This window comes from Tamandua tetradactyla, chromosome 14 (genome assembly GCF_023851605.1).
Source record: "Tamandua tetradactyla isolate mTamTet1 chromosome 14, mTamTet1.pri, whole genome shotgun sequence".
In the NCBI taxonomy this organism is placed as follows: domain Eukaryota; kingdom Metazoa; phylum Chordata; class Mammalia; order Pilosa; family Myrmecophagidae; genus Tamandua; species Tamandua tetradactyla.
In genome coordinates this window covers 2981677-3007098 of record NC_135340.1, presented here as the reverse complement: position 1 = coordinate 3007098, position 25422 = coordinate 2981677, and the positions used below count along the sequence as shown (strand labels likewise).

Here is a 25422-nt window from a genome sequence, read left to right as displayed (position 1 = left end):
CACACAAAAGAGTCCCCCCACCCAAAGCGGGAACCGACGCGGGGTGCGGCCGCCGCGGAGGCCCCGGCGCTGCCCTCACCGCGAAGCCCACGCCCCGCGGCCCCGCGCCGGCCTCGCCTGGGTCCCGGCGGGCTGCGGCACGCGCGGACGCGCCGGCTCCGCCTTCGCACCAATCTAGACCCTCGACGCGCTCCGTCCGCGCGGAGGCTGCGGGGCTGAGGCGAGGCTGCTCTGTGGAGACGGTCGCCGCGCAGCGAGCGGCACGCCCAGCGACCGCGCCATGGCCGACTCGCCGCTGTTCTGTGTGGCCGAAGAGCGCAGCGGCCACTGCGCCGTGGTGGACGGAAACTCCCTCTACGTGTGGGGGGGCTACGTGGTAAGGGGCGGGCTCGCGCCGGGAGCCCGAGGGACGCCAGCGCCCGCCCACACCCGCCCCCGAGACGAGAGCCGGCCCGGCGCCTCCGCGGGCCCCTCTCCGCGGTCGGCTGGGCTGGAAGCGGCCCCGCGGTCGCTTCCGCGAGTGAAGCCCTGAGACCCGCCGCCCGGGCCTTCCCACGGCCCCCGAGGCAGTTGGGCGCGGCGCGCGGGCGCGGCTCGGTTCGCACCGACTCCCCTGGCTCCCGCGGCGGGGCTCGAAAGCCAACAGCCAGAGCGTGGACGCGCTTCTGTATTTTTAAGCTATTTTGGGCTATTTTCCTTTACTGATGGGTAATTATGATGTTATTTTCTTGAGTTTTGGTTGCAGTGGCGATTTAGGTGTGTGTTCTTTCTAAAATCACAGGATTCTGAAGCTGAAAAATAGTTCAAAAAATATATGCCTCCCTCTTTAGTTTACGGATGGAAACGAACGAGGCACAGAAAGGTCCAGCGGAAGGAGGTGGAACCTGGTCTTCTGGCTGCAGCTGTGCTGTCTATATGACAGGCCTGTCCTTAATGCTAGGCTGTGGAACATGCTCTGAAATGAAGCACAGGCTGTAAAACAGCCCTCGGACCTGAGTTACTGTTTTGCCTTGCTTTCTTTGGCTTTAATTTGGTGCGGTACAAAGGATGGGAAAATTGGCACTATGAGTGCCTGCTGTCCCTGTTGTGGGGACTCTCATATCCCTACTCACAGGTAATGCTTACTGTTGCATAAAAGTACTCAGTGGTTCAGTCCAACACTCGTACCCACTCAGCGAGCTGAGGTTGAAAGGGGTTTATTATAAAGGGGCGAGGGGGGAAGAAGGGGAAGGAACGCTTTCTCCAGGAGCCTGAAGACAATGTCCACCCGCGTTGTGAGGCGTTACTCCTACATTCTGAAGTCGACCAGTCCTGGTTGTCTTGAGTTCTGCTTTTGGAGACTGGTCTGCTTGCCGTTGGCTGGTCTCGCTGCCTTCTTCACGGTGCCTGTGCTGACCTGTTGGCTCCTCGTATGTGCAGCCATGCCGGGAGCCCTGTGATTTTTGAGGAACCCTTAGCAAGGGCAGTTAGGGAGGGGAAGGGCCTCGAGCTTCAGCCGCTGCAGCAAGGGAAAGGAGCGGGTCGCGAGTTTCAGCTCTTGTGACTTGTCCTTCCTGCCTTTTGGTTAATATGCATGTTTGGGATGTTTAGGCTAGATTTACGGGCGGCAGGCAGGCTGCAGTTTGTCTTTCTTGGCTACTTGCTGCTGAGCAGGGCGCCGTTAAGGGTTTCCCGGGGGTGGGGGTGGGGGTGCAGGATTTTCAGTGCAGCGGGAATCGGGAGCCAGTCGTCCAGTGCTTGTCTTGCGAGTTTTTGGTAGCCTAGAATGTTGTTCCTGAAAGAGCTCCAGAGTAATATGTTATGAACCATTTTTTGTGTTAGTGAAGTGACTGTGCAGTGTAGGAATTGATTTGTAAGCCTATAGAACAGGGGTGCTAGGGTAAGCAATATTACAGAATGGTGAGTGGCCCTATAAGGGGAAGTAGATAAGGAAGCCATGATGATATTCCAAACCATGAAGAGTCAGAATTGTGTTCTTCTAGTTTTCTAGCCCTGTCCTTGGTTTTTTTTTTTTTTTTTTTGCGTTGCGTCCCAGACTACAGAAGACAGAGGAATAGTAAGGAAAGTGTCCTTTAGATCTAGGACTGTGTAGTGGGTGGTGTTGGGAGGGATTCATGAGAGGATAGTATAGGGGTTAGCAACTAGGAATGTAGTGAAGACTGTGGCATAACTGACTGACCATAAATCTTGGACTATTCCGTACGAGCCATTGGGCTGTTTAATTGCTAATATAGGGGTGCTGGAGGGAGCAGCAGCAGGGCGTGTAAGAGTCCTGTGGTGAGAAGCTTGTAAATAACGGGCTTAAGTCCTAAACTTACTTGAGCTGTTAGGGGGTATGAAAGAAGGTTAGGGATTTGGAGGGGATTTTTTAGTTTAATAGTTGAACAGTGGTGGGGTATTCAGTGTCCCAGACGTTAAAACCAGCTTGCTGTGGCCAGTGGGGCATATTTAGGGTTGTGGTTTGAGGGACGTCTTAACTGTGGACAAGCAGCAGGACAGCAGGTGGCTCGAGACTCTCATCTGAGGCTAATGAAAGAGTAAGGACTGCGTTTACTTTAGCTAGAATATCTCGCCCCAGGAGGGGAACTGGACATGTAGGTATGATTAAAAAGGAGTGAAAAAAGGAGGTGTTTTGAAAGCTGCAGGCTATTGATGGGGTTTGTAATGAATGGGTGCTTGCTCTGTGAATTCCATCTATAGATGTGAGGGAATGTTTTAAAGGCCCCCATAATTCCAGTAAGACTGAAAATGTGGCTCCTGTGTCTACCACAAAAGAGATTGGCTTACTGCCACAAGGATGGTTATTGTGGGCTTGGTCATAGAGATGGGAAGAGTCAGAGCTGAAGAGCCCGGGCCCCATCGGTCTTCAGTGGCTAGGCCAAGGAGGGCTGAGGCTTTGAATCCCGTGGGATGGCCATTTGCCAAGGATGGCTGCTTATTACTACAGTGTGAGGCCGAAGGATAGTCAGCTTCCCAGTGTCCTATCTTATGACAAAGAGGACAAGGCCCTGGAGGTGGCTTGGGAATAGGGCAAACTCTTGCCCAATGTCTCTCCTGGCCACGAAAACAGGGACCTGGGGGTGGCTTAGTTCCCGGTTTTATCCCATTTCACCAGGTGTGGGTGGCTCCTCACAGAACACTGGTCAATAGTAAATAGCAAGTGTGTTCTTGCTCCTGTTTTCATTTTTCCTGAACTGATTTTTAAATTTCCCTTTCTTCCTGCCTATTGTTGAAAACCCAGAAAGTAACCTGGATGAGTTCATCCTGTGGTGTTTGGGGTCTTTCCTCCAGCTTTTGGGTCTTTTTACAAATGTCTGGGGCAGACTGTGTAATGAAGTGCCTATGTGGGGAAAGGCGTCTTTCCAGAGCAGATTGGAGTTGGAAAAGCTAAAGGAAAATCTTGGCAGAGCAAACATAAAAAAAAAAAATCATGACTTTTAAACATCATAAATGGGAAGGCAAGTGACAAAATGGGGAGAATGTTTACAACATAGATGATAGGCAAAGGTCCTATAAAAAATAAATATTAACACTTCATTGGAAAGTGACCAGTGGCTATGCACACAGTTTATGAAAGAATCACAAATATAATACAAAGCGAAGAAACCCAGCTTAATTTGGAAAGATTGAAAACAATTTTGGGGAAGAGCATGGGGAAATGAATTATTCAACTGCAAATGGTAGTACAACTTTGGTTAAACTTTTTGAGGAGAAATTTAGCTGTGTATAGAAAAATCCTCAAGTGTTTGTTCTCTTTAACCTACAACAATAGCTTTTTATAATCACAGATGGTCACATAAAGCATGTACGTCACATGGAGACATTTATCAGTCTTTTTAGATGCCCGTAATCAGAAATCCCTACCTTTATTTGTGGTTTGCCTTGTAAGTTTTGTTGGGGTATATATTTCATTGTTTGAGTACCCTCTTTCCACCTACTCCTATACAATCTAACTAATGTAAAGATAGATTTTTTTCTTTTTCATCCTCTGTCCATCCCTTAGTGTCTAGAATGGGATGTAGCTTATAGTAGGTATCTAATAAAAATTGGAATGCCAGATTCACTTTTCCAACCTCACTTGGAGCTAAGTTATGGGTTATCTGTCAGTTAGATGAATCTGTGCTAGCCTTGAATTCAGTAGTAGAAATGTAAAAATTCAGAAACTGCAGAGAACTTTTTCTCAGCCTGCAGTAGTTTGTAGAAGAGCGTGCTTCCTGTTACAAAAGATGGTGTTGCAAGGTGCAGTGTCTGTACTCACCAGGGACTAAGTAGTTCCCACTAGATCCATTCTTCGAATGGTTTCAGAACTCTCTCATTACAATGATTACCTGGTTTGCCTGCTTCTCTAATGATTCTGTGAGCTGTTTAATACTGATTTCTTAAAATTTTATTTTCCTGTAAAATGTCAATAGCAGTGGTGAAAAGAAACATCCTTGTCATGTTCTTGATCTCAGGGAGAAGCTTAAAGTCTGTTACCATTAAGCATGATATAAACTGTAGGATTATAATAAATGACCTTCATTGTGTTGAGAAAGTTCTCTCCTATTCATGCTTTTATGAGTGTTTTGTTTTATCAAAAGAGAACGCTAGATTTGTCACCTTTCCTTTCTACATCTATTAAGGTAATCATATGGTTTGTCCCTTCATTGTTTTTATGTAGTGTATTAGATTGATTGATTTCTAGCAATTGAAGTACTCTTGCATTCCTGGGATAAATACCTCTTGATGGTGAATAAACTTTTTAATATGCTGTTAGATTCACCTTGCTAGTGTTTTGTTGAAATGTTTTGCATCTGTATGAATAAGGAAAATAAGTTTGTCATATTCTTTTATTTTGATGTCCCTTCAAGGTTTTGATATAAGAGTAATGCCAGCCGTATGAATGAAGTAGGAAGTTTTCTCTACTTTTGAATTCTTTGGAAGAGTTTGAGAAGGATTATTATGAATTCTTCTTTAAATCTTAGAACTCATCAATGATGTCATCTGGCCCTGGATTTTTTCTTTGGTGGAAAATTTTTTATTGGTGGTAGATTATTGATTAAATCTCTACACTCATGATAGGTTTGTTGAAGTTTTCAATTTTTTCTTGAGTCAATTTGGGTACTTGGTGTATGTGCTAGTATGAAAGGATTTATGTACCCTAGAAAAGACATGTTTTAATCCTAACCATTCATGTGGAAGCAACGGTTTCTTCTAATCCCTATTCAGTACTATAGGTGGGAAACTTGATTAGGTTGTCTCCAAGAGATGTGACTCAATCAGTTGTAGGTATTAAACTTGATTAGATGGCGATGTGTCTCTACCCATTCTACGTGAGTCTTGATTAGTTTACTGGGATCTATAAAAAAGGAGATGTTGTTTGAGAGAATGCCTTTTGAGAATGATGAGAAAGCCACAACAGACCTGGCAGAGCCTTGAGACCGAGAGACCCACAGGGTCCACTAGCCAGTGATCTTTGGAGATTCTGAGAGAGCAGAGAATGAGGACAGAATGACAGAAGTCACGAGGAGAACCCACACAGCCAGAAACCTTTGAAGATGAAGAAGGAAAACGCCTTTTGGGGAGCTTCTTAAAACACGAAGCCAGAAAAGAAAGCTCACAAAGTACAACAGTGTATTTCTAGAGATTTTTCTGTTTATTCTAGACAACCTAGTTTGTTGGCATACAACTGGTAATATTCTTTTATAATCCTTTTTATTTCTGTAAGATCTGTAGTAATATCACCATTTTCCTTGATGATTTTAGTTATTTGCATCTTTTTTTTCTTTATTAGTTTAGCTCAAGGTTGGTTAATTTTTTTTTTTTTTTATTTTTTATTTTTTTATTTTTTTATTTTTATTAATTAAAAAAAGAATTAACAAAACAATTAGAAATCATTCCAATCTACATGTACAATCAGTAATTCTTAATAACATCACATAGTTGCATATTCATCATTTCTTAGTACATTTGCATCGATTTAGAAAAAGAAATAAAAAGACAACAGAATAAGAATTAAAACAATAATAGAAAGAAAAAAAAACAAAAAAAACAAAAACAAAAAACCTATACCTCACATGCAGCTTCATTCAGTGTTTTAACATAATTGCATTACAATTGGGTAGTATTGTGCTGTCCATTTCTGAGTTTTTATATCCAGTCCCGTTGTACAGTCTGTATCCCTTCATCTCCAATTATCCCTTCTCTCTTTTTTTTTTTTTTTTTTAATTAACGGAAAAAAAGAAATTAACCCAACATTTAGAGATCATACCATTCTACACATGCAATCATTAATTTTTAACATCATCACATAGATGCATGATCATCATTTCTTAGTACATTTGCATTGGTTTAGAAGAACTAGCAACATAACCGAAAAAGATATAGAATGTTAATATAGAGAAAAAAATAAAAGTAATAATAGTAAAATCAAAACAAAACAAAACAAAAACCTATAGCTCAGATGCAGCTTCATTCAGTGTTTTAACATGATTACTTTACAATTAGGTATTATTGTGCTGTCCATTTTTGAGTTTTTGTATCTAGTCCTGTTGCACAGTCTGTATCCCTTCAGCTTCAATTACCCATTGTCTTACCCTGTTTCTAACTCCTGCTGAACTCTGTTACCAATGACATATTTCAAGTTTATTCTCGAATGTCCGTTCACATCAGTGGGACCATACAGTATTTGTCCTTTAGTTTTTGGCTGGATTCACTCAGCATAATATTCTCTAGGTCCATCCATGTTATTACATGGTTCATAAGTTTATCTTGTCTTAAAGCTGCATAATATTCCATCGTATGTATATACCACAGTTTGTTTAGCCACTCTTCTGTTGATGGAGATTTTGGCTGTTTCCATCTCTTTGCAATTGTAAATAATGCTGCTATAAACATTGGTGTGCAAATGTCCGTTTGTGTCTTTGCCCTTAAGTCCTTTGAGTAGATACCTAGCAATGGTATTGCTGGGTCGTATGGCAATTCTATATTCAGCTTTTTGAGGAACCGCCAAACTGCCTTCCACAGTGATTGCACCCTTTGACATTCCCACCAACAGTGGATAAGTGTGCCTCTTTCTCCGCATCCTCTCCAGCACTTGTCATTTTCTGTTTTGTTGATAATGGCCATTCTGGTGGGTGTGAGATGATATCTCATTGTGGTTTTGATTTGCATTTCTCTAATGGCCAGGGACATTGAGCATCTCTTCATGTGCCTCTTGGCCATCCGTATTTCCTCTTCTGAGAGGTGTCTGTTCAAGTCTTTTTCCCATTTTGTAATTGGGTTGGCTGTCTTTTTGTTGTTGAGATGAACAATCTCTTTATAAATTCTGGATACTAGACCTTTATCTGATATATCATTTCCAAATATTGTCTCCCATTGTGAAGGCTGTCTTTCTACTTTCTTGATGAAGTTCTTTGATGCACAAAAGTGTTTAATTTTGAGGAGTTCCCATTTATTTATTTCCTTCTTCAGTGCTCTTGCTTTAGGTTTAAGGTCCATAAAACCGCCTCCAGTTGTAAGATCCATAAGATATCTCCCAACATTTTCCTCTAACTGTTTTATGGTCTTAGACCTAATGTTTAGATCTTTGATCCATTTTGAGTTAACTTTTGTATAGGGTGTGAGAGATGGGTCTTCTTTCATTCTTTTGCATATGGATATCCAGTTCTCTAGGCACCATTTATTGAAGAGACTGCTCTGTCCCAGGTGAGTTGGCTTGACTGCCTTATCAAAGATCAAATGTCCATAGATGAGAGGGTCTATATCTGAGCACTCTATTCGATTCCATTGGTCGATATATCTATCTTTATGCCAATACCATGCTGTTTTGACCACTGTGGCTTCATAATATGCCTTAAAGTCAGGCAGCGCGAGACCTCCAGCTTCGTTTTTTTTCCTCAGGATGTTTTTAGCAATTCGGGGCACCCTGCTCTTCCAGATAAATTTGCTTATTGGTTTTTCTATTTCTGAAAAATAAGTTGTTGGGATTTTGATTGGTATTGCATTGAATCTGTAAATCAATTTAGGTAGGATTGACATCTTAACTATATTTAGTCTTCCAATCCATGAACACGGTATGCCCTTCCATCTATTTAGGTCTTCTGTGATTTCTTTTAGCAGTTTTTGGTAGTTTTCTTTATATAGGTTTTTTGTCTCTTTAGTTAAATTTATTCCTAGGTATTTTATTCTTTTAGTTGCAATTGTAAATGGGATTCGTTTCTTGATTTCCCCCTCAGCTTGTTCATTACTAGTGTATAGAAATGCTACAGATTTTTGAATGTTGATCTTGTAACCTGCTACTTTGCTGTACTCATTTATTAGCTCTAGTAGTTTTGTTGTGGATTTTTCCGGGTTTTCGACGTATAGTATCATATCGTCTGCAAACAGTGATAGTTTTGCTTCTTCCTTTCCAATTTTGATGCCTTGTATTTCTTTTTCTTGTCTAATTGCTCTGGCTAGAACCTCCAACACAATGTTGAATAATAGTGGTGATAGTGGACATCCTTGTCTTGTTCCTGATCTTAGGGGGAAAGTTTTCAATTTTTCCCCATTGAGGATGATATTAGCTGTGGGTTTTTCATATATTCCCTCTATCATTTTAAGGAAGTTCCCTTGTATTCCTATCTTTTGAAGTGTTTTCAACAGGAAAGGATGTTGAATCTTGTCGAATGCCTTCTCTGCATCAATTGAGATGATCATGTGATTTTTCTGCTTTGATTTGTTGATATGGTGTATTACATTAATTGATTTTCTTATGTTGAACCATCCTTGCATACCTGGGATGAATCCTACTTGGTCATGATGTATAATTCTTTTAATGTGTTGTTGGATACGATTTGCTAGAATTTTATTGAGGATTTTTGCATCTGTATTCATTAGAGAGATCGGCCTGTAGTTTTCTTTTCTTGTAATATCTTTGCCTGGTTTTGGTATGAGGGTGATGTTGGCTTCATAGAATGAATTAGGTAGTTTTCCCTCCACTTCGATTTTTTTGAAGAGTTTGAAGAGAATTGGTACTAATTCTTTCTGGAACGTTTGGTAGAATTCACATGTGAAGCCATCTGGTCCTGGACTTTTCTTTTTAGGAAGCTTTTGAATGACTAATTCAATTTCTTTACTTGTGATTGGTTTGTTGAGGTCATCTATGTCTTCTTGAGTCAAAGTTGGTTGTTCATGTCTTTCCAGGAACCCGTCCATTTCCTCTAAATTGTTGTATTTATTAGCATAAAGTTGTTCATAGTATCCTGTTATTACCTCCTTTATTTCTGTGAGGTCAGTAGTTATGTCTCCTCTTCCATTTCTGATCTTATTTATTTGCATCCTCTCTCTTCTTCTTTTTGTCAATCTTGCTAAGGGCCCATCAATCTTATTGATTTTCTCATAGAACCAACTTCTGGCCTTATTGATTTTCTCTATTGTTTTCATGTTTTCAATTTCATTTATTTGTGCTCTAATCTTTGTTATTTCTTTCCTTTTGCTTGCTTTGGGGTTAGCTTGCTGTTCTTTCTCCAGTTCTTCCAAATGGATAGTTAATTCCTGAATTTTTGCCTTTTCTTCTTTTCTGATATAGGCATTTAGAGCAATAAATTTCCCTCTTAGCACTGCCTTTGCTGCGTCCCATAAGTTTTGATATGTTGTGTTTTCATTTTCATTCGCCTCGAGGTATTTACTAATTTCTCTTGCAATTTCTTCTTTGACCCAATCGTTGTTTAGGAGTGTGTTGTTGAGCCTCCACGTATTTGTGAATTTTCTGGCACTCTGCCTATTATTGATTTCCAACATCATTCCTTTATGGTCCGAGAAAGTGTTGTGTAAGATTTCAATCTTTTTAAATTTGTTAAGACTTGCTTTGTGACCCAGCATATGGTCTATCTTTGAGAATGATCCATGAGCACTTGAGAAAAAGGTGTATCCTGCTGTTGTGGGATGTAATGTCCTATAAATGTCTATTAAGTCTAGTTCATTTATAGTAATATTCAGATTCTCTATTTCTTTGTTGATCCTCTGTCTAGATGTTCTGTCCCTTGATGAGAGTGGTGAGTTGAAGTCTCCAACTATTATGGTATATGAGTCTATTTCCCTTTTCAGTGTTTGCAGTATATTCCTCACGTATTTTGGGGCATTCTGATTCGGTGCGTAAATATTTATGATTGTTATGTCTTCTTGTTTAATTGTTCCTTTTATTAGTATATAGTGTCCTTCTTTGTCTCTTTTAACTGTTTTACATTTGAAGTCTAATTTGTTGGATATTAGTATAGCCACTCCTGCTCTTTTCTGGTTGTTATTTGCATGAAATATCTTTTCCCAACCTTTCACTTTCAACCTATGTTTATCTTTGGGTCTAAGATGTGTTTCCTGTAGACAGCATATAGAAGGATCCTGCTTTTTAATCCATTCTGCCAATCTATGTCTTTTGATTGGGGAATTCAGTCCATTGACATTCAGTGTTATTACTGTTTGGATAATATTTTCCTCTAACATTTTGCCTTTTGTATTATATACATCATATCTGATTTTCCTTCTTTCTACACTCTTTTCCATATCTCTCTCTTCTGTCTTTTTGTATCTGACTCTAGTGCTCCCTTTAGTATTTCTTGCAGAGCTGGTCTCTTGGTCACAAATTCTTTCAGTGACTTTTTGTCTGAGAATATTTTAATTTCTCCCTCATTTTTGAAGGATAATTTTGCTGGATATAGGAGTCTTGGTTGGCAGTTTTTCTCTTTTAGTATTTTAAATATATCATCCCACTGTCTTCTAGCTTCCATGGTTTCTGCTGAGAAATCTACACAAGGTCTTATTGGGTTTCCCTTGTATGTAATGGATTGTTTTTCTCTTGCTGCTTTCAAGATCTTCTCTTTCTCTTTGACCTCTGACATTCTAACTAGTAAGTGTCTTGGAGAACGCCTATTTGGGTCTAATCTCTTTGGGGTGCGCTGCACTTCTTGGATCTGTAATTTTAGGTCTTTCATAAGAGTTGGGAAATTTTCAGTGATAATTTCTTCCATTAGTTTTTCTCCTCCTTTTCCCTTCTCTTCTCCTTCTGGGACACCCACAACACGTATATTTGTGCGGTTCATATTGTCCTTGAGTTCCCTGATACCCTGTTCAAATATTTCCATTCTTTTCCCTATAGTTTCTGTTTCTTTTTGGAATTCAGATGTTCCATCCTCCAAATCACTAATTCTATCTTCTGTCTCTTTAAATCTATCATTGTAGCTATCCATTATTTTTTCTATGTTTGCTACTTTATCCTTCACTTCCATAAGTTCTGCGATTTGTTTTTTCAGTTTTTCTATTTCTTCTTTATGTTCAGCCCATGTCCTCTTCATGTCCTCCCTCAATTTATCGATTTCATTTTTGAAGAGGTTTTCCATTTCTGTTCGTATATTCAGCATTAGTTGTCTCAGCTCTTGTGTCTCATTTGAGCTATTGGTTTGTTCCTTTGACTGAGCCATAGTCTCAATCTTTTGAGCGTGGACAGTTATCTTCTGCTGCTGGCGTCTGGGCATTTATTCAGATTTCTCTTGGTGTTGGACCCAGCAAGGTTGTAATATTTTTCTGTGAAATCTCTGGGTTCTGTTTTTCTTATCCTGCCCAGTAGGTGGCGCTCGTGGCACACGTTTGTCTGCGGGTCCCACCAGTAAAAGGTGCTGTGGGACCTTAAACTTTGGAAAACTCTCGCCGTCCTGGGGGTTCGCTAGCCGAAGCGGCTTGAGCCGGCCCTCGGTCCGAACGCAGGGAGGGTTGCTGGTCGCCGCAGCCAGGGAAAGAGCCCGTCCGAATTTCCTAGTCGGCCCTGGGCAACAAGCGTGGCGGGAGGGCGCCAGCGGCAGCGGCCCGCCCGAGAGAGTGCACGTTCCCCGGGGGTCACGGGTTTGGAAGGGGCCTCCCCCACCCGTCACTGTTCTCCACGGCCTGGGGATTTCCAATCCAATTCTCTCAGTTGGTCCGGGGGCTGCGCGTCGTGTGGGCGCCAGCCGTCTTTGTTTCAGGGGACTGCCTCTCCAATTCTCCCAGCCGGCCCGGGAAGGGGGAAGGGAGTAACTCCCGCCGCTTGCCACCCCGCCCGGTAAGGCCCGCGCGCCTTGGCGATCTCACCCGAGCTGCTTCTCTCAGCCAGCCAGCCGTTCCAGGATGGGGTACGCTGTCTTTTTTATCTCTGTTGTGGCTTTGGGCGCTTTCTGTATCGTTTCTACTCCCCTAGTAGGTGTCCTGGAGAAGAAACTAAGATCCGCGCGTCTTACTAAGCCGCCATCTTCCAGGAAGTCTCCAAGGTTGGTTAATTTTATTGATCTTTCCAAGGAATGAAATTTGTGTGTGTTTCTTTTATTATCATTTTTTTAACTAGAGAAGTTGTAGTGTTACAGAAGGATCGTGCAGAAAACAGAGTCCTCATATACTTTCATTAATGTGGTACATTTGTTATGATTGATGAAAGAATGTTATTGTGGTTGTACTTCTAGCTACAATCCATAGTTTATATTAGGGTTCTCTGTGTTGTACACTATTTTTTTGCTACACTCTATTTTTCAAAGCATTTTTATTTAAGAAACACATAAACACATATACAGAATAAAATTTTGCCATTTAAGCACATTCAAATATTTATTCCAATGTTGATAATTACATTACCAATATTGTAATTTATTTATTCTGGATATTAAACCTTTATCATATAGTAATCACCATTAGTGGTTTCCAAATATTTTCTTCCATTGTATAGGTTGTCATTTTACTTTGAAGTGCAAGAGTTTTTTTATTTTAATGAGGACCTGTTATAGTTTGTAGTTGTATGGACCCCAGAAAAACATGTTCTTAAACTTAATCCATTCCTGTGGATATGACCCCATTGTAAGTAGAAATATTGAATAGGTTACTTCAGTTAAGCTGTGGTCTGCCATAACCAGGATGGGTCTTAATCTTATATAACTGAACTTGTGCCCTATATAAAAAGACTGAAATTCAGATTGAAAGAGAAAGTTATAGAAGGAGCAGCTAGACGCTGAGTATCAAAGAATCTGGAATAGATGGAAGAGACCAGGAGAGGCTACCATGTACATTGCCTTGTGACAGAAGAACCTACGACCTTGGATTGCTAGCAGCCAGCCCAGGAACACCACAGTCTTCAGAGAGAAAGCATTACCTTGATGATGCCTTGATTTGGACATTTTTGCAGCCTCAAAACCATGAGATAATAAATACTCATTGTTTAAGCTGACCCATTGAATAATATTTGCTTGAGCAGCCAAGGAAACTAAAACATGTCTCATGTATCTTTTTTGGGGGGGGGGGGGTATGGTCCAGGAATTGAAGCCGTGCAACCTCATTTATCTATTTTTTTTTCCTTTTCTTACTTGTACTTTGTGTATAAAGTCTAAGAAACCATTGTCTGATACAAGAGCCTGAAGATGTTTCTCTATATTTAATTCTAGGAATTTTATACTTCTGGTACTTATATTTAGGTCTTTGATTCATTTTGAGTTGCTTTTTGTGTGTGATGTAAGGTAGGGGCTCACTTTCATGCTTTTGCAAATGTAGATCCAGTTTTCCCAACACCATTTGTTGGAGAAACTTTTTTCACAACTGAGTGGTCTTTACCCCTTGTCAAAAATCAGTGGACCTTGGAAATATATTCTGCTTTTATGAAAGGATTCTAAAAGCATGACATAGGGGTGAACAGAAGAAGGGGTAAAGAATTGGGGTTAATAATGCCATCTGCCACAAATCCAAAATGTGATTATATCATATAAATGAATAATCATGTTGAAATGATGTCACACTAAAACCATACAAAATAAAAACTCAGGCATAAAAAAATTCTCATAAACGTGAGAATTAATTTCTGAACTGTTAGTGTGATTCCATTGGTCTATATATCTGTCCTTATGCCACTAACATGTTTTGATTACTGTGTCTTTGTATGAAGTTTTAAGATCTCGAAGTGTGCATCCTCCAATTTTGTTCTTCTTTTTTCAAGATGGCTGTGGCTATTTTGGGCCCCTTGCCCTTCCAAATAAATTTTTTTTTTTTATTAACGGAAAGAAAAAAAAAAAGAAATTAACACAACATTTAGAAATCATACCATTCTACATATGCACTCAGTAATTCTCAACATCATCACATAGATGCATGATCATCGTTTCTTAGTACATTTGCATCGGTTTAGAGGAACTAGCAACAAAACAGAAAAACATATAAAATGTTAATATAGAGAAAAGAAATAAAAGTAGTAATAATAGTAAAAAATAAAAAATAAACCCTATAGCTCAGATGCAGCTTCATTCAGTGTTTTAACATGATTACTTTACAATTAGGTATTATTGTGCTGTCCATTTTTGAGTTTTTGTATCTAGTCCTGTTGCACAGTCTGTATCCCTTCAGCTTCAATTACCCATTATCTTACCCTGTTTCTAACTCCTGCTGGACTCTGCTACCAATGACATATTTCAAGTTTATTCTCGAATGTCCGTTCACATCAGTGGGACCATACAGTATTTGTCCTTTAGTTTTTGGCTGGACTCACTCAGCATAATATTCTCTAGGTCCATCCATGTTATTACATGCTTCATAAGTTTATCTTGTCTTAAAGCTGCATAATATTCCATCGTATGTATATACCACAGTTTGTTTAGCCATTCTTCTGTTGATGGACATTTTGGCTGTTTCCATCTCTTTGCAATTGTAAATAACGCTGCTATAAACATTGGTGTGCAAATGTCCGTTTGTGTCTTTGCCCTTAAGTCCTTTGAGTAGATACCTAGCAATGGTATTGCTGGGTCGTATGGCAATTCTATATTCAGCTTTGTGAGGAACCGCCAAACTGCCTTCCACAGTGGTTGCACCCTTTGACATTCCCACCAACAGTGGATAAGTGTGCCTCTTTCTCCGCATCCTTTCCAGCACTTGTCATTTTCTGTTTTGTTGATAATGGCCATTCTGGTGGGTGTGAGATGATATCTCATTGTGGTTTTGATTTGCATTTCTCTAATGGCCAGGGACATTGAGCATCTCTTCATGTACCTCTTGGTCATCCGTATTTCCTCTTCTGGTAGGTGTCTGTTCAAGTCTTTTTCCCATTTTGTAATTGGGTTGGCTGTCTTTTTGTTGTTGAGTTGAACAATCTCTTTATAAATTCTGGATACTAGACCTTTATCTGATATGTCATTTCCAAATATTATCTCCCATTGTGTAGGCTGTCTTTCTACTTTCTTGATGAAGTTCTTTGATGCACAAAAGTGTTTAATTTTGAGGAGCTCCCATTTATTTATTTCTTTCTTCAGTGCTCTTGCTTTAGGTTTAAGGTCCATAAAACCGCCTCCAGTTGTAAGATTCATAAGATATCTCCCTACATTTTCCTCTAACTGTTTTATGGTCTTAGACCTAATGTTTAGATCTTTGATCCATTTTGAGTTAACTTTTGTATAAGGTGTGAGATACGAGTCTTCTTTCATTCTTTTGCATATGGATATCCAGTTCTCTAGGCACCATTTATTGAAGAGACTGTTCTGTCCCAGGTGAGTTGGCTTGACTGCCTTATCAAAGATCAAATGTCCATAGATGAGAGGGTCTATATCTGAGCGCTCTATTCGATTCCTTTGGTCGATATATCTATATTTATGCCAATACCATGCTGTTTTGACCACTGTGGCTTCATAATATGCCTTAAAGTCCAGCATCGCGAGACCTCCAGCTTCGTTTTTTTTCCTTAAGATGTTTTTAGCAATTCGCGGCAACCTGCCCTTCCAGATAAATTTGCTTATTGGTTTTTCTATTTCTGAAAAATAAGATGTTGGGATTTTGATTAGTATTGCATTGAATCTGTAGATCAGTTTAGGTAGGATTGACATCTTAATTATATTTAGTCTTCCAATCCATGAACACGGTATGCCCTTCCATCTATTTAGGTCTTCTGTGATTTCTTTTAACAGTTTTTTGTAGTTTTCTTTATATATGTTTTTTGTCTCTTTAGTTAAATTTATTCCTAGGTATTTTATTCTTTTAGTTGCAATTGTAAATGGGATTTGTTTCTTGATTTCCCCCTCAGCTTGTTCATTACTAGTGTATAGAAATGCTACAGATTTTTGAATGTTGATCTTGTAGCCTGCTACTTTGCTGTACTCATTTATTAGCTCTAGTAATTTTGTTGTGGATTTTTCTGGGTTTTCTACGTATAGTATCATATCGTCTGCAAACAGTGATGGTTTTACTTCTTCCTTTCCAATTTTGATGCCTTGTATTTCTTTTTCTTGTCTAATTGCTTTGGCTAGAACTTCCAACACAATGTTGAATAATAGTGGTGATAGTGGACATCCTTGTCTTGTTCCTGATCTTGGGGAAAGTTTTCAATTTTTCCCCATTGAGGGTGATATTAGCTGTGGGTTTTTCATATATTCCCTCTATCATTTTAAGAAAGTTCCCTTGTATTCCTATCTTTTGAAGTGTTTTCAACAGGAAAGGATGTTGAATCTTGTCAAATGCCTTCTCTGCATCAATTGAGATGATATGTGATTTTTCTGCTTTGATTTGTTGATATGGTGTATTACATTAATTGATTTTCTTATGTTGAACCATCCTTGCATACCTGGGATGAATCCTACTTGGTCATGATGTATAATTCTTTTAATGTGTTGTTGGATACGATTTGCTAGAATTTTATTGAGGATTTTTGCATCTATATTCATTAGAGAGATTGGCCTGTAGTTTTCTTTTTTTGTGATATCTTTGCCTGGTTTTGGTATGAGGGTGATGTTGGCTTCATAGAATGAATTAGGTAGTTTTCCCTCCACTTCGATATTTTTGAAGAGTTTGAGGAGAGTTGGTACTAATTCTTTCTGGAATGTTTGATAGAATTCACATGTGAAGCCGTCTGGTCCTGGACTTTTCTTTTTAGGGAGCTTTTGAATGACTGATTCAATCTCTTTACTTGTGATTGGTTTGTTGAGGTCATCTATTTCTTCTTGAGTCAAAGTTGGTTGTTCATGTCTTTCCAGGAACCCGTCCATTTCATCTAAATTGTTGTATTTATTAGCGTAAAGTTGTTCATAGTATCCTGTTATTACCTCCTTTATTTCTGTGAGGTCAGTAGTTATGTCTCCTCTTCCATTTCTGATCTTATTTATTTGCATCCTCTCTCTTCTTCTTTTGGTCAGTATTGATAAGGGCCTATCAATCTTATTGATTTTCTCATAGAACCAACTTCTGGTCTTATTGATTTTCTCTATTGTTTTCATGTTTTCAATTTCATTTATTTCTGCTCTAATCTTTGTTATTTCTTTCCTTTTGCTTGCTTTGGGATTAGTTTGCTGTTGTTTCTCCAGTTCTTCCAAGTGGACAGTTAATTCCTGCATTTTTGCCTTTTCTTCTTTTCTGATAAAGGCATTTAGGGCAATAAATTTCCCTCTTAGCACTGCCTTTGCTGCGTCCCATCAGTTTTGATATGTTGTGTTTTCATTTTCATTTGCCTCTAGGTATTTACTAATTTCTCTTGCAATTTCTTCTTTGACCCACTGGTTGTTTAAGAGTGTGTTGTTGAGCCTCCATGTATTTGTGAATTTTCTGACACTCCACCTATTATTGATTTCCAACTTCATTCCTTTATGATCCGAGAAAGTGTTGTGTATGATTTCAATCTTTTTAAATTTGTTAAGACTTGCTTTGTGACCCAGCATATGGTCTATCTTTGAGAATGATCCATGAGCACTTGAAAAAACAGTGTATCCTGCTGTTGAGGGATGTAATGTCCTATAAATGTCTGCTAAGTCAAGCTCATTTATAGTAATATTCAGATTCTCTATTTCTTTATTGATCCTCTGTCTAGATGTTCTGTCCATTGCTGAGAGTGGTGAATTGAAGTCTCCAACTATTATGGTATATGTGTCTATTTCCCTTTTCAGTGTTTGCAGTGTATTCCTCACGTATTTTGGGGCATTCCGGTTCGGTGCATAAATATTTATGATTGTTATGTCTTCTTGTTTAATTGTTCCTTTTATTAGTATATAGTGTCCTTCTTTGTCTCTTTTAACTGTTTTACATTTGAAGTCTAAGTTGTTGGATATTAGTATAGCCACTCCTGCTGTTTTCTGGTTGTTATTTGCATGAAATATCTTTTCCCAACCTTTCACTTTCAACCTATGTTTATCTTTGGGTCTAAGATGTGTTTCCTGTAGACAGCATATAGAAGGATCCTGTTTTTTAATCCATTCTGTCAGTCTCTGTCTTTTGATTGGGGAATTCAGTCCATTAACATTTAGAGTTATTACTGTTTGGATAATATTTTCCTCTACCATTTTGCCTTTTGTATTATATATATCATATCTGACTTCCCTTGTTTGTACACTCTTCTCCATGCCTCTCTCTTCTGTCTTTTTGTATCTGACTCTAGTGCTCCCTTTAGTATTTCTTGCAGAGCTGGTCTCTTGGTCACAAATTCTCTCAGTGACTTTTTGTCTGAGAATGTTTTAATTTCTCCCTCTTTTTTGAAGGACAATTTTGCTGGATATAGGAGTCTTGGTTGGCAGTTTTTCTCTTTTAGTAACTTAAATATATCATCCCACTGTCTTCTAGCTTCCATGGTTTCTGCTGAGAAATCTACACATAGTCTTATTGGGTTTCCCTTGTATGTGATGGATTGCTTCTCTCTCGTTGCTTTCAAGATCTTCTCTTTCTCTTTGACCTCTGACATTCTAACTAGTAAGTGTCTTGGAGAACGCCTATTTGGGTCTAATCTCTTTGGGGTGCGCTGCACTTCTTGGATCTGTAATTTTAGGTCTTTCATAAGAGTTGGGAAATTTTCAGTGATAATTTCTTCCATTAGTTTTTCTCCTCCTTTTCCCTTCTCTTCTCCTTCTGGGACACCGACAACACGTATATTTGTTCAATTCACATTGTCCTTGAGTTCCCTGATACCCTGTTCAAATTTTTCCATTCTTTTCCCTATAGTTTCTGTTTCTTTTTGGAATTCAGATGTTCTATCCTCCAAATCACTAATTCTATCTTCTGTCTCTTTAAATCTATCATTGTAGGTATCCATTGTTTTTTCCATCTTTTCTACTTTATCCTTCACTTCCATAAGCTCTGTGATTTGTTTTTTCAGTTTTTCTATTTCTTCTTTTTGATCAGCCCATGTCTTCTTCATGTCCTCCCTCAATTTATCGATTTCGTTTTTGAAGAGGTTTCCATTTCTGTTCGTATATTCAGCATTAGTTGTTTCTGCTCCTGTATCTCATTTGCACTATTGGTTTGTTCCTTTGACTGGACCATATTTTCAATTTTCTGAGCGTGATCCGTTATCTTCTGCTGGTGTCTGGGCATTTAGTCAGATTTCCCTGGGTGTTGGACCCCACAGGTTGAAAGATTTTTCTGTGAAATCTCTGGGTTCTGTTTTTCTTATCCTGCCCAGTAGGTGGTGCTCGTGGCACACGTTTGTCTACGGGTTCCACCAGTGAAAGTTGCTGTGGGTCCTTTAACTCTGGAAAACTCTTGCAGTAGGGGAGGTTCGGCAGCCGAGGCGTCTTGGAAGAGTGCCAGCTGGCCCGGGATTTTGAACGGGGGGAGGGTTGCCGGCCGTCGCAGCACGGGAGAGCACCCGACCGAGTTACCTAGTCGGCCCGGGGCGCCAAGCGTGGCAGGAGGGCGCCAGCTGTCGCAGCCCGGGAGAGTGCACTGTTCCCAGCCAGACCGGGGAGTCACGTGTTTGGAAGGGACCCCCTGGTCACCGTTCTCCGCAGTCTGGGGGTTTCCGACCCAACTCTCTCAGTTGGTCCGATGGGCCTCGCGTGGTGGGGGCGCCAGCTGCCACGGCCCAAGGGGACCACCTGCCCAATTCTGCCAGCTGGCCTGGGAAGGAGGAAGGTAGGGACTCCAGCCGCTTGCCGTCCCGCCCGGGAAAGCCCGCGCCCCTCGGTGATCTCACCGGAGCTGGTTCTCCCAGACAGTCAGCCGTTCCAGGATGGGGTACGCCATCCCTTTGATGTCCTTCGTGGCTCCAGGAGCTGCTCTGTATCATCTCCACTCCCCCAGTAGCTGTTCTGGAGGAGGAAAGGTGAGGGTGGCAAGGCTGTCGCGGCCGGTGGCGGAGGAGCCAGTGAAGGCGGAAGAGGGCACGGTGGTGGTTGGAGAGCCGCCAGAGCAGGAGGGGGAGGAGGGGAGAGGAGGGCGGGCAGGCCGGCTGCTGCGGGGCGTGGGCGCTGCGCGCCTGACCGGCATACTTTCCATATAAATTTGATGATTGATTTCCTGTTTCTGCAAAGTAGACTATTGGAATTTTGATTGGGATTGCATTGAATCTGTAAATCACTTTGGGTAGAATTGACAACTGAACAATATTTAGTATTCGAATCCATGAAAAGGGAATGTTCTCCTATTTTTCTCGGTCTTCTTTTTTGATTTCTTTTAGCAGTGTTTTGTGGTTTTCTGAGTACAGGTCCTTTACATCCTTGGTTAGATTTATTCCAAGATATTTAATTTTTTAGTTGCTATTGTAATGGAATCATTTTCTTGATTTCTTATTCAGATTGTTCATGGCTAGTGTATAGTAAATCTACTAATTTTTGGCTGTTGGTCTTGTACCCTGCCACTTTGCTGAATTCATTCATTAGCTCTAGGAACTTTGTTGTCAATTTGTCAGAATTTTCTTCGTATAAGATTATGCAATCTGAAAACTAGGGTAACTTTTACTTCTTCCTTTCCAAGTTGGAAATATTTTATTTCTTTTTCTTGCCAAATTGTTCTGGCAAGAACTTACAGTACCATGTTGAATAACAGTGGTGACAGTAGGTACCCTTGCATGTTTCAGATGTTAGAGGGAAAGCTGTCAGTCTCTCTATATTATGCTAGTTTGAAACTTATGTTTCCCAGAGAGGCCATCTTCTTCTATTCTATTCATTTGAATATGGACCTATTATTGGGTGGGACGTTTTGATTAGGTTGTTTCCATGAAGATGTGACTCACCCAATTAAAGATGGGCCTTAATCCTTTTACTGGAGTCCTCTATGAAGAGAACAAAAGACAAAAAAACAGAGCCCAGAGAGATAAAACCAAGTGACGATGCAGAGAGACAGAAAAGGATGCAGAGAGACAGAAATGCCCCAGGAGGAACAAGCAAAAACACACAGAAGCCCAGAGAAAATTTGGAGAGAAGGGCCAACAGGTATCACCATGAGCCTTTCCATGTGACAGATGAACCCCAGATGTCATTGGACTTTCTTTAGTTCAAAGTTATCTTTCTCTGGATGCCTTAATTGGGACATTTTCATGGTGTTAGAATTGTAAATTTGTAAACTAATAAATCCCCTTTGTAAAAGCCAATCCATTTTTGCTATATTGCACTCTGGCAGCTTTAGCAAACTGAGACATACTAAATATGATATTATCTGGGGTTTTTTTTTTCATATAAGCACTTTATCATATTGACAAAAATTCCTTCCACTCCTAGTTTTTATCATGAGGGAGTGCTGGATTCTGTCAAATACCTTTTCTGCATCAGTTGAGATCATATTTTTTTTCCCTTTATTCTGTTAATGTGGTATAGTACATTAATTGATTTTCTTATGTTGAACCACCCTTGCATACCTGGGATAAATTGCGTTTGATAATTGTGTATAATTCTCTTTATGTGCTGTTAGATTCAGTTTGCAAATATTCTGTTGGGGACTTTTGCATCTATATTCATAGGAGATATTGGTATGAATTTCCACTTTTGATGTATTATCTGGTGTTGATATGAGGGTGATTTTTGCCTTATAGATAGTGTGCCAGTTTGGAAGTATTGTGTACCCCCAGGAAAGCCATGTCTTAATCCTGATTAAATTGTGAGAGGGCAGCTGTTTCTTTTAATCTTGATTCAGTACTGTAGGTTGAAATTTTGATTAGATTATCTGCACAGAGATGTGAGACACTCAGTTGTGGGTGTGACCTTTGATTAGATGGAGATGTGGCTCAGCCCAGTCTAGGTGGGTTTTAATTAGTTTACTAGAACCCTTTAAAAGAGGAAATATCTTGGAGAGAAACACAAATGACAGAAACAGCAGTGTCAACAGAGACTTCAGAGCAGAGCCTACAGAAAGAACAAAGCCAACAGAGAGAGCTGACACAGATGCTTGGAGCTTAGCAGATGTCACCATCAGATGTCAAACAAGCTAGAACCTGGAGAAAGCCAAGGGAAGCTGTGCCATTTTGAAGTTGTTCTAGTTTGCTAGCTGCTGGAATGCAATATACCAGAAAAGAGAAATTTAATACGTTGCTAGTTTTAAGTTGAAGGCTGAGAAAATGTCCCAGTTACAGCAAGTCTATAGAAATGTCCAATTGAAGGCATCCAGGGAAAGATACCTTGGTTCAAGAAGGCAGATGAAGTTCAGGGTTTCTCTCTCAAGTGGAAGGGAACATGATGAATACAGTCAGAGTTTCTCTCTCATATGGAAAGGCACATGGCAAACACAACATCATCTTCTAGCTTCTTCTCCTTGCTTCCTGTTTCATGAAGCTCCCCGGGAGGCATTTACCTTCTTCATCTCCAAGGTTGCTGGCTGGTGGATTCTGCTTCTTGTGGCTATGTCATTCTACTCTGCTCTCTCTGAATCTCCCATTCTCCAAAATGTTTCCTCTTTTGTAGGACTCCAGTAAACCAATCAAGTCCCACCCAAATGGGTGGAGACATTTCATCACCTAATCTATCGTAATAACCACTCTTGACTAAATCACATCATCTAGGGAGATGATCTGATTAGAGTTTCAAACATACAGTATTGAATAGGGATTATTCTACTTTTATGAAATGGGATTTTGATTAAAACATGGCTTTTCTAGGGGACATACATCCTTTCAAGCCAGCACAGAAGCTATTATGTACCCCTAGAAAAGCCATGTCCTTTAATACTCATTCAGTATTGCTGGATGGGACCTTTTGGATTGTTTCCGTGGAGATATGACCCACCCAATTGTGGGTGGTAACTTTTTGATAAGATGGTTTCCATGGAGATGGTCTCCACCCACACAAGGTGGGGTTGCTAACTGGAGCCCTTGAGGGAACCATTTTGGAAAAAGCTAGAGAGCTACCAGAACCGACAGAGCCAACAAGAATGGAAATGCCCCCAGGGAAGCCGTTGGAGATTCCTGGAGAGAAAGCTAGCAGACATGTGCCTTTCCAGTTGAGAGAGAAACCCCAAACATCATCGGCCTTTTTGAACCAAGGTATTTTTCCCTGGATGCCATAATTTAGACACTCTTATAGGCTTACCTTAATTTGGATATTTTCATGGCCTTATAAATGTAGACTTGCAACTTAATAAATTCCCTTTTTAAAAGCTGTTCCATTTCTGGTAAATTGCGTTCTAGCAGCTTAACCAACTAAAACAGAAGTCAAGAGATGAAAGCCAGCCCCAAAGAAGCAAAGTGAGGAAACTTCACATGAACATCTGAAAGCAGTGGAGCCCAGGAACAAGGGACCAGCACATGCCACCCATGTGATAAACCAGCTGACAGAGGTGTTCCTGACCCATCAACCTTCCTTGAGTTAATGTATGTTTACCTGAATGCCTTAGTTGGGACATTTTTACAGGCCTAGAATTGTAAACTTGTAACTTATTAAATTCCCCTTTTTAAACACCATTGCAGTTCTGGTATATCACATTCTGGCAGCTTGCAAATTAACACAGAAGTAATTAGGTAGTTGTGCCTCCCCTTCAGTTTTTTGGGACTGTTGTACAGAATTGTTAATTCTTCTTAGAATGATTGATAAAATTTTCCTGTGACACCATCTGGTCCTGGACTTTTCTTTGTTGGGAAGCTTTTGATTACTGATTCAATCTCTTTACTAATAATTAGTTTGTTGAGATCTTCTGTTTCCTCAAAAGTCAATGTAAGTAATTTGTGTGTTAATTGATTCTGATATATTTCTTCTAGCTTGTTTTTGTACTTATCCTTCTCTCTCCTCTTTGTTCTCATTTAACTTTCTTTCTTGTTTTATAGATTGGTTGAGGAGATTTTCTATACTTTTTCTTATTTTTCTCTTTGCTTATTTAGAGATTATATGCTCAATTTATAGTCCTCTAAAGGCTACTCTTAGTTATTTCAGTGTGAATACTTGACAAAGTTCAAAGTTAGTAATTTACTTCCTTTCAATACACTTCAAAGACATTAGGAAGATTTAAGTCTGATCACCATTTTCCAAGTTAGTCCTACCTGTCCCCCTCTCAAATTAGGCATCAAAAACTTTTAACTCCTTTCTATGTATAAATTTTTTTTTTTTTTTTTTTTTTTTTTTTTAAAGGAAAGACAGAGAGAAGGAAGGAAGGATGGAAGGAAGGAAGGAAGAAAGGGAAACATTTTTAAACATTTTCTTGTTTTATTGTATTCTGTTTCTCCGTTTTTTTTTGTTACATGGGCTGGGGCCGGGAATCGAACCGAGGTCCTCCGGCATAGCAGGCAAGCACTTTGCCCGCTGAGCCACCGCGGCCCGCCCTCTATGTATAAATTTACCCACATATTTACCAAAATCTTTTCATACCATTCCCTTTTGATAATGGCCATTCTAGTAGGTATGAGATGTTATCTCATTATGATTTTGATTTGGGAAATATTCCACTGGTCAGTATATCTATCTTTATGCCAGTATCATGCTGTTTTGACCATTGTAGGTAGCTTTGTAATATGCTTTAAAGTCAAGTAGTGTGAGACCTTCCACTTCATTTTTCTTTCTAAAGGTATTTTTAGCTATTTGGGACACCCTGCCCTTCCAGATAAATTTGGTTATTGGTCTTTCTGCAATGTAAGTTGCTGGGATTTTAATTGCTATTGCATCAAATCTATAAAAATCAATCTGTTAGAATTGACATCGTAACTATGTTTAGTCTTCCAGTCCATGAGCATGGTATGGCCTTTCATTTATTTAAGTCTTCCATGATTTCTTTTAGCAGTTTCTTGTAGTTTTCTGTGTATAGGTCTTTTGCGTCCATAAATTTATTCCTAAATATTTGATTCTTTTGGTTGCTGTTGTAAATGGAATTTTCTTCTTGATTTCCTTCTCAGATTACTCATTACTAGTGTATAGAAAACTACTGATTTTGGAATGTTGATCTTGTACCCTGCCACTTTGCAGTACTCATTTATTAGCTCCAGTAGCTTTACTGTAGATTTTTCAGGATTTTCAACATAGAGTATCATGTCATCTGCAAACAGTGAGGGTTTTACTTCTTCTCTTTCAATTTGGATGCCTTTTATTTTTTTCTTGTCTCATTGCTCTGGAAAAACTTCCAGCACAATGTTACATAACAATGATGACAGTGGGCATCCTTGTTTTGTTCCTGATCTTAGAGGGAAACGTTTCAGTCTTACCTCATTGTGGATGATGTTAACTGTGGGTTTTTCATATATTCCCTTCATCATATTGAAGAAGTTCCCTTCTGTTCTTATTCTTTGAAGTGTTTTCATCAAGGAAGGATGTTGAA

The 25422-nt window shown here is 39.8% G+C and overlaps 1 protein-coding gene across 10 annotated transcripts in view; it reads left to right on the top strand.

Moving 5' to 3' along the window:
- Positions 1 to 218: 218 nt before the first annotated feature.
- Positions 219 to 25422, top strand: part of KLHDC1 (kelch domain containing 1) — a 130327-nt gene continuing 105123 nt past the window's right edge. Inside the window, exons 1-2 of one of the 10 annotated variants that reach the window (XM_077126830.1) lie at positions 479 to 708; positions 831 to 1114. Coding sequence is in view for 6 of the 10 variants with exons in the window: in XM_077126825.1 (XP_076982940.1) it covers positions 1260 to 1409 (150 nt within the window). In the remaining 4 variants the exon portion in view is untranslated. The other 9 variants (XM_077126824.1, XM_077126827.1, XM_077126828.1 and 6 more) reach the window with 9 other exon arrangements.